Source organism: Callithrix jacchus, chromosome 9 (assembly GCF_049354715.1).
Source record: "Callithrix jacchus isolate 240 chromosome 9, calJac240_pri, whole genome shotgun sequence".
Lineage (NCBI taxonomy): Eukaryota > Metazoa > Chordata > Mammalia > Primates > Cebidae > Callithrix > Callithrix jacchus.
This window is the reverse complement of record NC_133510.1, coordinates 31236516-31254223: the sequence shown is the minus strand read 5'-3', so window position 1 is coordinate 31254223 and position 17708 is coordinate 31236516. Positions and strand designations below refer to the sequence as shown.

Here is a 17708-nt window from a genome sequence, read left to right as displayed (position 1 = left end):
TCTGAACTTGACTATATTTTTAACTTTACTAGTGAATTTTATACATATAGATGTTTTTATGACATTAATTAGCATCTTTTCAGTTCAATTTAGCATTTAATTCTATCTTTAACATTCTTTTACAAGTCAGATCTAGTGCCAATTAATTCCCTTAGCTTTTGTTTGTATGTGTAAGTCCTTTTCTCTCCTACATTTCTGAAAGACAGCCTTGTTGGATATAGTATTCTTTTTTGACTGTTAATTTCCTCAGCACTTTGAATATATCATTCCATTCTCCCAGTTTTCAATGTTTTTTGTTGAGGTGTTGACCAATAGTTTTATCAGGATACCCTTCTTTGTGATGAGTCTCTTTTCTCTTGCTGCTTTAAAGTTTCCCTCTTTAAGACTTTTGTCAATTTGATTATAAAGCATTCCCTCTGTGAGGAATACATTCTAAGATCCCCAGTGGATGCCTGAAACTGTGGATAGCACTGAACCTAATTGCCATCAGTTGGAACCTGTTTCTGTTTATGTCTTCTGGAAACAAATTTAAAACCTTTTTCATCTTTGCTTATCACACATTGTGACTATAACTTCTGCAGTCTGAGGTGCAACAGAAAAATTTTTTTTCTTCTTAATTTCATGGGTATAAGATTTGTTCTTACCATAGATCTTAGCAAACTCAGCATACCATTTTTTTCTTTCTTTATTAAGTCAATAACTTTTACCTTTTCACTTGCTGGCTTCTCTTTGGCATATCCAAATTGCCAGCATCACTTATGCTTAGAAGCCATTATTAAGTAAAATAAGTGTTACTTGAAAACAAACTTCAATGCCACAACAGTCAATCTGATAACAGATGACTACTAAGTGACTAAAGTATGCTCTATGTCAATATCCTGGAAAAAGGTATAATCGACATCCTGGACAAGACAGAGCAGGACAGAGTGAGATTTCTTCACTCTGCTCAGAACAGAATGCAATTTAAATTTTGTGAATTATTTCTGGAATTTTCCATTTAGTATTTTCAAACTGTGGTTGACTGCAGGTGAGTGAAAGCATTGAAAGTGAAACCAAGGATAAGGTGAACTACTGTAATGTGTCTCAGATAAATATTCTCTGGGTGGGTCCTTCTTTAGATTCTTTGAGCTTCATGAATCAGGATGTCTATATCTCTCTGGGAAGTTTTCAGACATTATTTCTTTAAACAAGCCTTCTGTTTCTGTTCTTGTTACTTTCAGAAATCATGTATTTATTATCTTGATGATACCCATAGGTTAGTATGCTCTCTCTTTTTTTTTTTTTTTTAAAGACAGGGTTTCACCCTGTCATCCAGATTAGAGTTCAGTGGTGTGATCTTGGCTCACTGCAAACTCTGCCTCCCAGACTCATGATTCTCCCACCTCAGCCTCCTGAGTAGCTGGGACTGCAGGTGCAGGCCACTATGCCTGGCTGATTTTTCTTTTCTTTTCTTTTTTTCTTTTGAGACAGGGTTTTACTGTGTTGCCCAGGCTGCTTTCAAACTCCTGACCTCAAGCAGTCCACCCACCTTGGCCTCCCAAAGTGCTGGGATTACAGGCATGACTCACTAAGTTCAGCCTAGTATGCCCTCTTTACTCTTTTTTTAATTGTTTCTCTAACTTACTAATTCAATGTGACCTGTCTTTACATTTGCTAATTTTTTCTTTTGCTTGATTAAATATGATATTGTACCTCTTTTTTGAATTTTTCATTTCTGTCATTGTATTCTTCAATCCAAGATTTCTATTTTTTTTATGATTTCTATTTTTTATTAACTTCTGATTTTGTTCATGAATTGTTTTTCTGATTTCATTTGTTGTCTGTTTCCCCTTCCATCCCATTGATTTTCTTTAATATAATTGTTTTGAATTCCCTGTCAGACAGTTCATAGATCTCAATTTCTTTGCAGTTGTTACTGGCACTTACTACTTTGCTTTTGTGGTGTCATGTTTATCTGATTCTTTATTATCTGTGTAGCTTTGCATTTTTGTGTTTGCATTTGAAGAACAAATACCTGCTCAAATCTTTACAGATTGGCTTTGGTAGATATTGATCTTCCCTTTCAAGGTTCCCAGCCTGATAGGACTTCTTCTGGGTCATGTGACTTTTGCTGGTCCATATGAGGAGCAGAATATATATGGTCTGGTCTCAAGATGGATTGGACTTTGGGCAGTAGAACTGGCACTAGGGCAAGGGTGTGCTTTAGATTCAACACTTGGCTCCACAGATGGCAGGCCTGTTACCAGGTATACTGTTGAATGTTTTTCTCTCCAAGTTCTTAGGAGGGCTCCAACTGGGTCACTAGGTAGATCCTTGGTCAGGCAGAACTAGTCTTGTACTATGGCTGAGGGGGTCTAGAACTAAGTTACAGGGGTACTTCAGGATCCACAGCTGAGTTGAATGTTTTTAGGTCTCTTTCCAGGGTCACAGACAGATGTACCTCCTGCCAGGTTCTTGGTTGGGCAAGACTGCCCCTGACTGCATTCAAGCAGAGCTGGAGATGGATCACAGGCCTACTTTAAGATCTATATTCAGCCTGAGATCAGCTGGCCTATTTCTGGGAGCATGGATGAGCATGTTTTCTATAAAGTCTGTTGGTGGACAGAACTGTTTTCAGATCACAGCTGAAAGGAGCTGGAACCAAGTTAAAGGGCTCTTTCAGCAACTACAGTGAGACCAAAGTTGGGACTGCCACCAGGGCATGAATGGACATATCTTTTGGAAGATCCCTGTGTGGTCAGAAATGCTCTCAGACTATAGGTGAGAATGGCTGGAGCTGAATTATAGGGCCACTTTAGGGTTCATAGCTGGGTCTGAGATCAACAGGTCTATTGTACAAAGTGCATGTGGGCATGACTCCTTCCTCATTCCTTGGTGGATGATTCTGGTGGCAGGATCAAGGCCAAATGGAGCTGTAGCCAAGTTCATAGGGGAATGAGGTTGTTTTTGGATCTGTATCCAGGACCACTGTTCATAAGCCTGCTGATTGGGTACAGACCTGCACTCTCAGAACAGCCCTGATCAGTCTTGGACTTCGTATCTGAACCCCAAAGCTTGACAAAGGCACTTTTTTCCATAGATAACTGCCAAATTATTGTTCTGTGGGAAGATATGAGTAGAGGATCTCCTATTCTGCTATCTTGCTGACTCCTTTACAACAATTGTAATAGATGAGTTTTCTAATTGCTCAGCAGACACTTATTCCAAATCCCCAGTCTTTCACACCTAAAAATGTGCCTCTGAATAAATATTTAATTTTACAGTAACAGTTAACATATTTAGACCCATGAAGTAACATTAGAGTATTAATTCCTCTTAATCAACTGTCTTTACTAAAGGAAGTTCCAGGTGAAAATGAAATAATGATGTTAAAAATAATAATTTGTGGACTACACGGTCTGACCAGTCAAATAGACACTGGCATGAAGTATTATAATACCCTTGTTTCACCAGAGGTTAACCAGGCAGTGCTGGATAACAGGGAGGCGAGAGGTTCTGTGAAGGAGGCTGGGGAGGCAAAGAAAGTGGGACATGAGAAAATTGGGACCTGAGAAAATTGGGACCCCAACTGTTTACCAACCTATACAGCCATATGAGTGCATCTTGTCAAGTATATATATTCATATATATTCATGGCATCCTTGTGGGAAATGCATTCGAAAAGCCAAGAATGATGAGAAAATACCCTTAATACCAAAAACTTTTAATAATCAATATTTGTCTATTCTTCATGGAGGTTGTCATATTTCTTCTTGAAAAAAAATATGGTGATTTCTTTCAGAGTTGCTTGAGGTTTCTCAAACTCAAACAAACAAACAAAAAAACACATAGACTTAACCTGGAGAAAATTTTGCATAAGTCCCACTATTCTTACTATATAATACTTGCAATTTCTAGCTATTGAATTATAATAGAATTTTTCCCATAATTATTTAATTCATTTGAGTTTCTGTGATCAAAGTTACTTTAAACCATAGCAAGAGACAATCTGTACTCTTTATATTTTAGAGGTCAGAAGTCAAATTCATTTGAAAATTTGCAATTTTAATAAAATAATGAGGTTTAATAGGAATGTTCATTTTCTAAAATTTTTAAAAATAATATATCTTTTCATTAATGAGGAGAAAAAATATAAAAAGGATTTCTTTATATACATTATATCAAAGTATAAATTGCTTCAAATAAGAAGTTGTGAAAAGGAAAACCAAATTTTTGGCTTAGAAGTTTGCAGTATGTACAATTGAAAAGAGAATTCTATGAAGATTCATATTTTGTATGAGTTTCAATTATTACAAGACATTAGAGAGCAAAACCAGTTTTGTTAATTGCCAAAATGGGTATGTGTTCTACAATGTTATTTCAACTCTGTTTTTTCTTCTGTTTTCCTTTTTATTTCTTTTATTTTTTAATCTGATTAAATATATTTCAAATATTTTTTTTTCTTCTTGTAATTCTAAACAGTATCTAGGTATCAATATAGCCCTTAACTACATTACGGACAATTCTCTGGCAGATTAAATTTTCACCACCCACACTTCCGCTCTACTTTAAAAGTCAGCATGAAAGACTAATTTGAGTATTTTTCTGATTTTTAAAAATGCTTTAGTTTCAACTAACCCTCGAACTCTATCTGTGTATACTTATGCAAGATTTTATTGTGGCTACAAAGATATGTAAGAGAAAATGTCAGCATCCTAATATCTTATAGCAGGGGGCAGATGCTCTGACATGGAGAGAGGTCACTAGACCACAAGCGATGGATAATAAATGTCCTATGAGAACAGGCTACATTGTTGGCATTTAGAGGTGTTCCCTATATGGAGCTTATCATGTCTTGGGGATGGTTATGTGTCTGGTCTAACTATCCCCGTCCTTTGTAGAAGGATAATTCTACAAAGATTTCCTCAACCATTCACCATCTGCCTTATCTCCTTAGGTTGCATGTCCACTACCCTTGTTAAACAATGTACGTGTTTACTAAGAGCCACATACCAATGTCTTCTTGGGACACTTACTGCACTAACCAAAATCATTTTTTAATATTGTTGTTGTTAATTATTTGTTCCATAATTATTATCTTAATGTTCTTTAGGGAAAATCTTGGAAGAGATGCTAGTATAACTTTTTCTAATTGCTTTTGAAAGAAAGCACTTAAGTTTTTTGTTTTATTTTCTTAGAGTCTCGCTCTGTTGCCCAGGCTGGAGTGCAGTGGCGCCATCTCGGCTCACTGCAACCTCTGCCTCCCATATTCAAGTGATTCTCCAGCCTCAGCCTCCTAAGTGGCTGGGACTATAGGCGCACATCAGTGTTTGGCTAATTTTTTTTGTACTTTTAGTAGAGACAGGGTTTTACTATATTGGGAAGGCTGGTCTTGAACTCCTGACCTCAGATGATTCACCCACCTTGGCCTCCCAAAGTGCAGGTCAACTTTGTTCATCTTCCTTTTGGTCAATATACATTAGTGTAGGCACTTGCAAGGGGCAGACATTTAATACAGCACAGATAACATCACTCTCTAGTATCTATATTGAATGCCTTATGTTCTTTAATGAGTGTCTTGTTCCTTACAGGACAGTGCTTTTTACTCTGACATCTGTGGTTGTACTTGTGATTACAACGGACTGGATCAGCTGGGACAAGCTGAATCGGGGATTTTTGCCCAGTGATGAAGTTTCCAGAGCATTCCTTGCTTCTTTTATCTTGGTCTTTGACCTCCTTATTGTGATGCAGGTAAGTGTATTTCTATCCCCTCAACTAAGCTGTTGCATACTCTGTTCTCAGTATAACAAACAGGCTATGGCAACAGGCTCCATAAATCTAGTTCAGTACAGCATTTACAGTTACTATTAATGGGGCCTTCTCTGTTTATATTTTCAGCAGTTATACTGGTAGGAAAAGCCAATTGGACTTTATAAGAGGGGCACCAAAAATGTATTTTATGAACGTCGCAAGGTGGGCCCCTAGAAACCATATAGCACATTGGTATTTTCTGCCTAGGCTTTAGGGGGAAGCAAAACACACCCAGAAACAAAAACCAAAAAACCCTGTCATTTAGTAAATGGAAAGCTGCAGACATGAGGATGATATAAAACCGGCAAAACAGGGAAAAGCAATTGTCGAAGCAACTCAGGGTTTTATAGCAGTTGAAATGGAGTGATGTAAAAATTCTTTTTCTGGTTATAGAAATTGTTACTTTCTTTCAGTATTCACCAAAGATCATTCCATTTTCATGTAAACAGTTTTTCTGCCCTGCTTAGCAACAGATTTTTCATACAATAGCATCACAGTAACCAGTGTTACTCTTGTAATTTGGTGTGACTCTTTGGGGGTTTAGGAATATTCTTTTGAATGGGGCAGAAAGAGACACTAGCTATTTCTTGGTACTTTATCTTGCTCATTAAATATCCATCCATTTGCTGGATATTTTCTTACTGCTTTCATAAGGCAATTTTGCTTTTTTTCTCTCCTGCGGCATCATAAGTCACTAGACCAAAGATTGTGATTACTGAAGGATACTCCATTTTATTCTGAATTTATGTGAGATTTCACAGGATAGCAGATGGGTTTTCTCATTTCTAGAGGCAAAAATAGGCCTTTATGAGAGATATTCAGTGGTGTTTCAAAGAGAATAGCAGTTTATTTGTTTTCTTTTTTTAATTTGTTAAATAATATATCCTGGGTATTAGGTTCAAGATGTTTCCTTGAGTATATTACTAGCTTAATGGATAATATTTTAAAATACATTATCATTTTAAAAAATTACTTGAAGAGATAAAATAGAATATTTTTGACTCATTTGAAAGTTGATGAATTTCTTATTTCCTGAAATAGCAATTGGAAAAGCTTTGGACTTTGAGATGGACAGCATTGGTAGGTTCTAGATATGCCTGTCACTAAGCTATTAGGATGTCCCATAGATATCTGCAGAATTGAATTTTTAGCATTTATGTAATAATGCATCATGAATTACTTATATGAAGGCTATTTTTATCTTTTTCTATTTCCTAACTAATATGATTCCTCATGTAAAATGTCTCCATTGGCCAAATGGCCTACCGACACCTCTCTGAACCCATCTTAAAGTCAATGGTATTAGTAATCAAGTAGACTCTTGTCTAATTGAATCTGCTTACATTCGTATATTTGAGAGCATAAATTCTTTGACTGTTCATTACCATCCTCTTGCTTCTACTCTACTGTGTAAGTTTTAAGTATTCTTCCAAAAGTTCACTAAAATCAAGAACTTCAAGTGGGAAAATAATAACATTGTAATTTACAGATACTATGAATTCACTCAAAAAGTGCTTAATAAAGACAAATGGAAGAAAGAAAGGATAGTCAGGATTTATATAGGCAGGATCAGCAGGATTGGAAAGGGAAAGACATTCTAGATGAAAAAAATATCCTAACAATGTAAAATGTAAATAACGTGCTTGAAGTGTTCAGAGAGTAGTCAGAGTACAACTGACCGAAGATGAAGAGTTTATGCTGAGGAATATTTAAGTATTTTGGCTACATGTAACAATAACCCTGCCAAGCTAATTTAATCAAAGGAGGAATGTATTGCTGCATTATAGGGATATCCTACCCAATTCAAGAAGAGGGATGTGTTTGCCTCTAGGAACACAGGAAAACAGAGACCAGGGCGTAACAAGGAATCCAGACCCAGCCTTTATTTTCCATCTCTTATCTTTTATATTTCTGCCTCTCTCTCTTTTTTTTTCCCCTCTTATTGTAAAGCAGTCTTTCCAGGTTTCTCATTCAAATAGAAGAAAATGGCTACTTCCAACGCCTCAAAAGGCAAGCACTCTCTAGCTGTCAGGCCTGATTCCAGATTTCTTAGGAAGGGAGAAATCTGTGGGATTTCTCCCTTCCTAAGATGGGAGGCTGTGATGATGAGGTCATCTGGAAGAAAAGGGGAGAGAGGTTGGGCTATAAACTCCAAATTAATAGGTTTCTAATATAAAGATGAATAAAAAAATTAGCCCCCAAATTTAGGTCCCTTAACTCCTCTTTTCTCTCTTCCCCTAAGTCAGCTAGCCAAGCCTATTGATTTATCTTTCTCTGTGCCTTTAATGTCATTCTTTCTCATTTCCTTGCCACCATTCCAGTCTTGACTACCCTTTATTCTATCTATCTAAGTAATCTATCTCCTTTGGATCTTCTGCCACCACTTGTCCTTATCCCTTCGTACTATATGCCCTATGCAGCTCTTCTTCATATCCTTCTAGTTTGGGAATGCCATGTTGTACACTTCTCAGCCCTAGATATTGTCCATGACTTCTCATTGTCTAAGAGGAGTGGCCAGCCTCTGGGAGCTGAGTGCCCTCCATGGGCTGGCCCTGACTCTGGCTTGTCCCATGTCTTCTATGCTCTAGTTCCTCCCAGATCAAAGTATTTGCTGCTGGGCATTTGCCCACAGCATGCTTATTCCCCAGTGTCAGGAGTCTCCTGTTCCTCTACAGATTGTGCCTTTTCTGTTCTACTCCTCTAGATTCTACCACTGGAGACCATTTCAACTCTCTGCTCATTAAAGCCATGTAATCACTCCCTCTTCAGAACTCCTGTAGCACTTCTTACCTGAACTGCAAATCAACATGTCACTTTTTTCTTATAACTCTTCATATCCATAGAGCTTCCCAAGCAGAGTGCCTTGCATGGCAGGAGTAGGCCCAGGGTAATAACGGCTCGATGAGGACAAAGAAGTGACGGCTCAGCACTGAGTCTTGTGCAAACTGTATCCCTCTTTATGAGCATCACGTAGAAGTTCTAGGAACTAGTACATGTGGTAAGAGAGTTAATTTAAGGAAACAGAGCACCAGAAAGCATGTGTACTCAACACATTTGAAAATACGTAAGACAAATATCCTAACAAGTTCATAATCAACTAAACCGTATTCTACTTCATCCCATATTTACATATTTCAGATAAGAGAAAAATAAAGAGTAAAATTAGTGTCACTAAAACACCTGTCCTTATTATAATTATTTAAATAATTTGAAAGCAATCGATCCTAGGCTTTCTAATGGTAGGAAAATTACACTTACATTATAGAAAGGTATTGTAATTTTTAAAAATTAGAATTTGGTGCTACTTTTGTGAAGTTTTTTATTTTTAACAAAATTAGCAGGCCAATTCTGAATATTTCTAGAGAAAGTATAATTTTTTTTTTTTCTTTTGAGACGGAGTTTCGCTCTTGTTGCCCAGGCTGGAGTGCAATGGCGCGATCTCGGCTCACTGCAACCTCCACCTCCTGGGTTCAGGCAATTCTCCTGCCTCAGCCTCCTGAGTAGCTGGGATTACAGGCATGTGCCACCATGCCCAGCTAATTTTTTGTATTTTTAATACAGACGAGGTTTCACCATGTTGACCAGGATGGTCTCAATCTCTTGACCTCGTGATCCACCCGCCTCAGCCTCTCAAAGTGCTGGAGATTACAGGCTTGAGCCACTGTGCCAAGCCTATAATATTAATTTTTATAGATGTTTACTTAATAGGATTTTTCTACCTTTATTGTTGTACCACATTTTTCTTGTGGTTTTAGTAAACTCACTAGAACTAAGACATTAACAGATACCAGCAAAATGTAATGTGACTCGCACATGCTACATACAGGACACAAGAAATAAACTGTAGAGAAAACTTTCTTCTAAGGAAAACCTTATCTCAGATTCTACTAAGTATTTGTACTTACGTCATTTGACTTATATATATCCCTTTATTTCTTTGCATAAGTATTTGATTTGTAGCATGCCCCACCTACCTACCTTCTTTGCTAGGTTAAGAAAAAGATTCAATTGATGGATACCCTAAAAGTACTGACTTCACCACTACACAATCTATCCATGTATCAAAATTACACTTATACTCCATAAATTTATACAATTTTTTGAAAAGAGTTAAAAATATGTTTGTAAACAAAGGAAAAAAGTGAGACAGATGGAGCAAAATATCCAAATAGAACCTTCCAGTGATCATCCCCCCATAGAAGCATGAAATTTAACAACAATCCACACAAGAAATCACCTCCATAAGAACCAAAATCAGATGAATGATCACAGTACCTGCTTTTAACAGTATATCAAAGAAAGATACATTGAAGAGGGTAGGAAAGTCAGTCTTAAATTGCTGACATCTCTCTTCTCCCATGGCAGTCACCACATGGCACAGAGAGAGAATCTGTGCTTAGGGGAGGGAGAGCACAGTGACTGTGGGACTTCACATTGGAACTTAGTGCTGCCTGTTATAGTAAAAAACAACACAGGGCAAAATGTGTGACACACAGCTGTCACACATAGACCAGCCCTAGCTAGAGGGGAATTGTCCACCTCAGCATAGCAGCATGGCTAGCCTCTCAAATATAGGCTAAAGTGCTTTGGGATCCAAAATAAATTTGAAAGGCAGTTTAGGCTACAGGGACTTGCAATTTCTTGGCTAGTCAGTCCTTGGGCTGTGCTGGGCTTGGAGCCAGTTGACTTTGTGTCATGTGACCTAGTGAGACACCAGCCAGGGTGGCCAAGGGAGTGCTTGCACCACTCCTCCAGTTCCAAGCAGCGCTGCTCACAGCTCCAAGAGAAAGTCCTTCCCTCGTTTCAGGAGAGGAGAGAGTAAAGAGGACTTTGTCTTGCAACTTGGATACTAGCTTACCACAGTAGAATAGGGCACCAGGCAGAGTCCTGAGGCCCCCATTTCTGATTCTACCTCCTGGACAATGTTCCTGGGCCACAAGAGAACCCACTGAGTTAAAGGGAAGGACTCAGTCATGGCAGGATTCATCATCTGCTGTCTAAAGAGCCCTTGAGCCTTAAATGAACATAAGCAGTAGCCTGGAAGTACTCACTGCAGCCTTGGGTGACATCCAGTGCCATGCTGGTTTCAGGTATAATCCAAACATCCCCACCTGTGGTATCCATGGGGAGATATTCCTTCTACTTGGGGAAAGCAGAGTGAATAGTAAAGGGGACTTTGTCTTGCAGCTTGGGTACCAGCTCAGCCACAGTGGGGTAGAGTACAGAGTGGGCTCCTGAGGTCCCTGACTCCAGGCCTTGGCTCCTAGATAGCCCCTTCTGGACTCCTCCTGGGACAGAGGGGAGCCCATTCCTGAAATGAGAGAGATACAGGCCTGGCAGCATTTACCATAAACTGACTAAACAGCCATTGGATTTTGTGTGAACATCAGAAGTAGCCAGGCCGTACTTGCCATGGGCCTGGAGAAGTGGTATCCATGAGGAAAGACTCTTCCTTCTCAACATTGGCTTTGGCAAATAACTTATGGCTAAGTCTTCAAAAGCAATTGCAACAAAAACAAAAATTGTCAAGTGAGACCTAATTAAACAAAAGTGCTTTTGTACAGGAAAAGAAATAGCAGAGTAAAATGACAACCCACAGTATTGGAGAAAATATCTGCAAACTATGCATCCAACAGAGGTCTAGTATCCAGAATTTATAAGATACTTAAACAACTCAACAAGCAAACAACACATAATCCCATCTAAAATTGGGCAAAGAACATGAACAGACACTTCTAAAAAAAAAAAAAAGACATACAAGCAGCCAAGAAGCATATGAAAAAATGCTAATCATCACTAATCATCAGAGAAATGCAAATCAAAACTGTAAGACTTTTATGAGATGGTAATCTCATAGCTGTCAGATGCCTATTATTTAAAAAAGATTAAAAATAATGAAATAGCAAGTAGTAAAAAGGTAACCCAGAATATTGGAGAAAATATCTGCAAACTATGCATCAAACAGAAGTTTAATGTCCAGAATTTATAAGATACTTAAACAACTCAACAAGCAAATAACAGATCCCACCTATGAACACACACTTCTCAAAAAAAAGACATACAAGCAATCAACATGCCTATGAAAAAATGTTCATCATCACTAATCATCAGAGAAATGCAAATCAAAACTGCGAGACATACCATGTCACAGCCATTAGAATGCCTATTATAAAAAAAGATTTAAAAAAATAACAGATGCTGGTGAGGCTGTAGAGAAAAGGCAATGCACTACCGGTGGGAATGTAAATTGTCCAACCACTGTAAAAAGCAGTTTGGAGATCTCTCAAAGAACTTGAACGGAACTACCATTCAACCCAGCAATCCCATTACTGAGTATATATCCAAAGGAAAATAAGTTGTTCTACCAAAAAAACACATGCACATATATGTTTATTACAGTATTATTCTCAATAGCAAGGACATAGAATCAACCTAGGTGCCCATCAACAGTGAATTAGATAAAGAAAATGTGGTACCTATACACAGTGGAATACTATGTAGCAATGAAAAAGAATGAAATGGTGTTCTTTGTAGCAACATGGGTTCATCTGGAGGCCATCATCCTAAGTGAATTAACACAGAACAGAAAATGAAATACTGAATGTTTTCATTTATAAATGAGAACTAAACATTGAATACAGGTAGACATAAAAATGGGAACTACAGATACTGGGGACTACTGGAGAAGGCAGAAGGGACATGGACCAAAAAACTACCTATCAGGTACTATGCTCTCTACTGGAAAACAGGGCCATCCATACTCCAATTCTTAGCATCACGTAATATACCCATGTAAAAAACCTGCACTTGACCCTCTGAATCTACAATAATATTGGAAATTATTTTTAAAAGAAAAGGAAAAAATGGAAAGTAGGTTATAGACATTACATAAATCTCATATTTTTATATTGATAAATACAAATATATATGTGCCTGGATGCATAGATATATATGTGCAGGAGTATGTGTGTCTGTGTAATATTTTAGATTTATGTGCATTAAGTTTATAACAGAAGCTGTATAAAGAAGAGACTATTAGAAAGAAAGTTTCAAGGATCAAGTTTTGGTTGCTCATACCGTTGATACAGCTTTTCAACACTTCTCTCTCGTATATACATTACCTACTACTTGTGTATATACATACATCCTGTAAATGTGTAAGCTCCTTTAGGAGAGGAAATGTTTTATCATTTTTTCATTCCCAAAGCATGGTTAATTCATTGCAGTTTTACCATAAATATTTTGCTGTGTGAAGGAATAAAGAAATTAATGTAACATTATTTCACATGTACCAAATAATGTGATTTTTCAAGAGGTGAAATACTTAACCAACAGCAGGTGAATGAACTATCAAAAGTATTACATTTGGTCATTTTCACTGAAGTATGATTTTACAGTAATTAACTATGTAAAGAAAAATCTGAATGAATCGCACAGTTAGGTGTTAAAAGCATTCTTTGGTATAGTCAAAAGGCACTTGGAGAGAAGTGATATTTCCTGAAAAGCAATTCTTAATGCAGTGAAAAAATAAACATACAAATTGCATTACACAAACATTTCACCGAGTAACAGATTTAAAGTGTGTTTGTTTTCTGTTTTGTGCGTGGCTCTCAGAAGTAGGTTGACTAGTTAAAAATAGACCTTGTGACTCTTGGTAGAGTTTATTTTAAAACTCTACTGACCTGACTTTAGTAGGGCATTTCTTTTGAGGTTACAGTTGTGGAAAGTGGATTCAGTCATTTTGGACCATATAGGGGAGCAACAAGCATAAACCTATATTAATCACATGGTCATGGTGTTTTAACAAGTTGGAATAAGACAAGTTATTCCAACTAGTTACGTTTACAGTTTATTTAGAAAGATTTGTTTAAATGTTTGTCCACTAGATTTAACATCTTTTTGAGCTTTGGGAATATTTTATATAACTTCTTCAAAGTATTTTAGGCTCCTCTTTACATATGTTTAACATCTTCATTTTTCCTTAAGGAAAAATACTATTTGAAAACACAATAATGGTGGCTTCTTTTATAGGTCCCAAGTAGTGACATGGAGTAAAGGGCTTATCACTTAGGTAATACCTGGATTAACCATAAATGTCTTCATGGTATGTACTTCCGGGGTTAAATCTCAACTTTATTTAATCTCACCAATTTATCTTCCCTCATCACTGCTAGTACTGTCGGAAGACAGACTGTTAAGGGAGAATCACGGAAGGAGACCACATTATGTTTATTAGCAGTCCTGGCAGCAGATCTCCAAATGGTAGACAGATATAACATGGTGAGTTTGTCCATACAGAAGGAAGTAGTCCAGCCTGGTGGGTAGTCTGCATGCAGTGCCAAGGAGGCTGTGCTAACAGGTGGCCATCCCATGGTATCTGAGGAATTTGGCAGAAGGTAACAGTGAGCTGGAAGCATTGGGGCTATCAGGCAGAAACTTTTAGGATTTAACCATGGTTACTGGAGTGACAAACACATTCACTTGAAAATGAAACTAATAGTCTGGTTAGCATATGAGATAGATGACAGTTTTGAAACTGACAGTAAATTCTGTGAGGGATTATGTGAGTGGGAGAAATCACTCAAGTCTTTATGTATAATGTGGAAAGAATGTAGTTTGGAGGAATTATAAGATTTGGTTAAGTAAGTGGAAAATAGAGACATTCAAGTTTTATCCCAATTTAAAGTATAATGCTTCAATCCCTGAGGTATTCATTTAAAAGAGAGCTAGAACATGATTTAAAAAACTGGAAAGATAAAAATTCTATACTACAGCACATGGGTAGGAACTTTTTCACAGCCATCCTGAAGCAGCAATATATAACTTATTTGCATTTGTATTTTTCCAATGAATGTGTTTTTTTCTTATAATTAGAGCTTGACCATCACTCTGAAAAGAATATTTCAGCCCTATCCCTCACTCTTATCTTTGTATGTGTGTCAAGGTTGGTCCTGGAAGTCCCGGGTAGCAGTTGCTACTTGTCATTCCTACTTGTAGCCAGTAATAAAAAGTGCAGCATTGAAGAATGACACATTTAGCCATCCTATTAGCACCCAAAGTCAGAGCATGGCTGTACTTCAGATCAGAATTGTAAAGTGATGATAAATGCAAGCTATGGGGAAATTCATCTCAAATATTCTTTTCCCAGATCTGATGGACTGATCCTTTGTAACTATTTTTAATGGATGGTGTAAGGGATATGAGGCATTTCTATGGGCTCCTCTATGAACTTTTTAAGATACAATGATAAAGCTAAGGAACAAATTTCAAAAGAATTTTGTAGGTAATGGAATCACGGAAGCCAGTATAATGATCCTCTATAATTCAGAGCATTCATTTTAAACTCATGCCTAAAATAAGAAATGAAAAAGAGCTATTTTTAGACAGACAAGTTCATTAATATAATAAAGTCATGAAATTTTAGAGCAGGAGGACAATTTAGAATCACTTTTTCATATCTTGAGTTTTAAAGCTGAAGCCCAGGGAGGTTCTCTAACTTGTCTGAGGACATCAAGTCAGTCAGTGGCAGGACCTGATGTAGAGGCTGGTTCTTCTGACTACCCCAATAGGCAGTTTCTAAGTCAAGGTTTATTAACTCTAGAGTTGGACATGAAAAGGCACCTTGAAGAATGTTGTCCAAGAGGCTCACTGTCAAGTCTAGTTAGATTAAATGTGGAATCCAATAGCGGGAGACCATAATGAGAACACTGCACAGTGAAATGAGGAACAAGCTACTACGAAGGGCAGAGTGGTGCAGTGAAAACACTACTGGACTAAACATAAGACAGGAGTTGAGGGAGAGAAGAAGGCAGAAGAACTAAAAGGTTAACATTCATTGAGCACTTACTATGTGCTGGGCACTGTCCTGGATGCTTAGACGTACTTTATTTCATTTAATCTTACAAAACCTTCCAATAAGAAGAATATTATTAACATTATCTTTAATTTTATAAATTAGAAGAAAATGAGAAATTCCTAAGGCACACACTCTGGATTCAGCAGAATGAGGATTTTTTAAAAAAGATCTTTTTGACTTAAATGACCATACCTTTCTCATAACTTACTATATTGTTGTGCATATAAAATGAAATAATATACTGTATACAATGTTGAAAATAAAGCACATTGCAGGTGACAGGAAGCTTAGTGAATGATGGGAACACTCTTATAATAGACTAAAGTCAGGGTTGCATTTCTTAGTGGCAGTGTGACCTTAGTTAAGTCAGCTTATTTCTAGGAATCCACTTTTCTCATTGATAGCATGATAGTATTTTCCTTGTCTTGTTATATGATTTTTTGTGATAGTTGATTTTTTTAAATGGTTGAAGTATGATGTTTTTACATGTCAAAAGTACATAATATGGATAGAAAAAATTAATTTAGTTGAAAAAGGTTTCAGTTGTTTTTTGAATTGCAGTTGATCATTCAGACCTTCTTTGGTTTTAACTAAGAAAAACTATAATAATATGATGATATATAAAGAATTTGGAGTACGAGAAACTGTAGTCATGACCTACCAATAGAGGCATATTCTAAGGCAGTGATTCTCGCTGTTACCATATCATAGGAATCACTGGAACCTTTACAAAGATGTGGATTTTCTGGATCAGAAGAGCTCTCAAAGTTTCTTGTTTAGTAAGTGTGTAATGGTGCCTGGGAATATGTTCATTTAAATCATTACAGATGGTTCTTGCAATCATAGTTACCTGCATTAGAATCACCTGAGTTTTGTTTAAAAATGCAGCTTCCTGGGTCTTCCTCTTACATTTAGTAGTATGAGAATCACTAGGGGATTCTGCCAGAAAACATGAGTTTTAAATTAGACTGTGATTTCTCAGCTCTCATGTAACTCTGGTAATAAGTCAATGTTTGCTATTTCTTTGATCAGACACCCGGTACAGGATAGAACTGCAAGAAAATTCTAAACTGCCAGATAATAGTCTCAATTTATTTCATTCGAAGAAGTTTGGGGAATTGTTGAATTTCTCCTATAAAACTACATCACTACTGTTGTGTATTTGTGGAAAGCTGAAAAATAAAACTAAGTATGTTCTTGGTACATTTTTCTCTAATTTTTATGTGTATGTGTGTATATACCTATATGTATGCTGAAAATGATATTTCATATCTGAGAGATTACCATTTGTTTAACCTTTGATTTCAATAGCTTAGTACATTCATTTGGCAAGTTGAATAAGATCTACAGCAGAGAAGAAGCAGGAATTCAGGGAGGTACATATATCTCAGTTTTACAACAAAAAACAAAAAAATACATAAGTAATTATTTATAATCTGTTCCTTGGCCTTCTAAAGAGGGTGAATGTCAAGAAAGATCTTTTGTTTTAGTGAATAGGGTGGTGGGTGTAGATGCAAACTGGAGACGCTCAGGAACCTAGTTGAGTATTCCTGCCTATACCGAAGGTTGAAAAGACTTGTTATGGGGAAAGAAAGAGGGAGGACATAGAGATGACAGCTGCCACAGCCAGCAGAAATTGTAACAGAGAGGATTTTCAGAACAGTTGTGCTCTATTGTACACAGTATCCTACATCCAGCTTCCCAAGAAATTTTCAGATAATATTAAAAATATACACATATTTTTCTTCCATTCTTTGACATTTGATGACCAGGTAAGTCCTCCTCTTTACATGCTAGATGGGTTTCTGGACAAGACCCAGGGGAAGGAAAAGGTTGTGAGATCAAGGTGCATTTTTTAAAAATAATTTCGACTTTTATTTTAAATTCGGGGGGTACTTGTGCATGTTTATTACATGAGTATATTCCATGATGCTGATGTTGATGAATGATCAGAGGATGATGATCCTATCACCTATGGTATGCATAAGCCTATTACCCAGGTAGTGAGCATAGTACTCAATAAGTTTTTCAGCCCTTGTCCCTTCCCTTTCCTCTCTAGTAA

The 17708-nt window shown here is 37.0% G+C and overlaps 1 protein-coding gene across 5 annotated transcripts in view; it reads left to right on the top strand.

The window, feature by feature from the left end:
* The window catches only part of TMEM117 (transmembrane protein 117), a 535819-nt gene that overhangs the window by 441290 nt on the left and 76821 nt on the right, over positions 1–17708 (top strand). For all 5 annotated transcript variants that reach the window (XM_003733724.6, XM_003733723.6, XM_078338864.1 and 2 more), the window contains one exon: positions 5571–5730. In XM_003733724.6, the coding sequence (XP_003733772.3) occupies positions 5571–5730 (160 nt within the window). The remainder of the gene's footprint in view (positions 1–5570; positions 5731–17708) is intronic.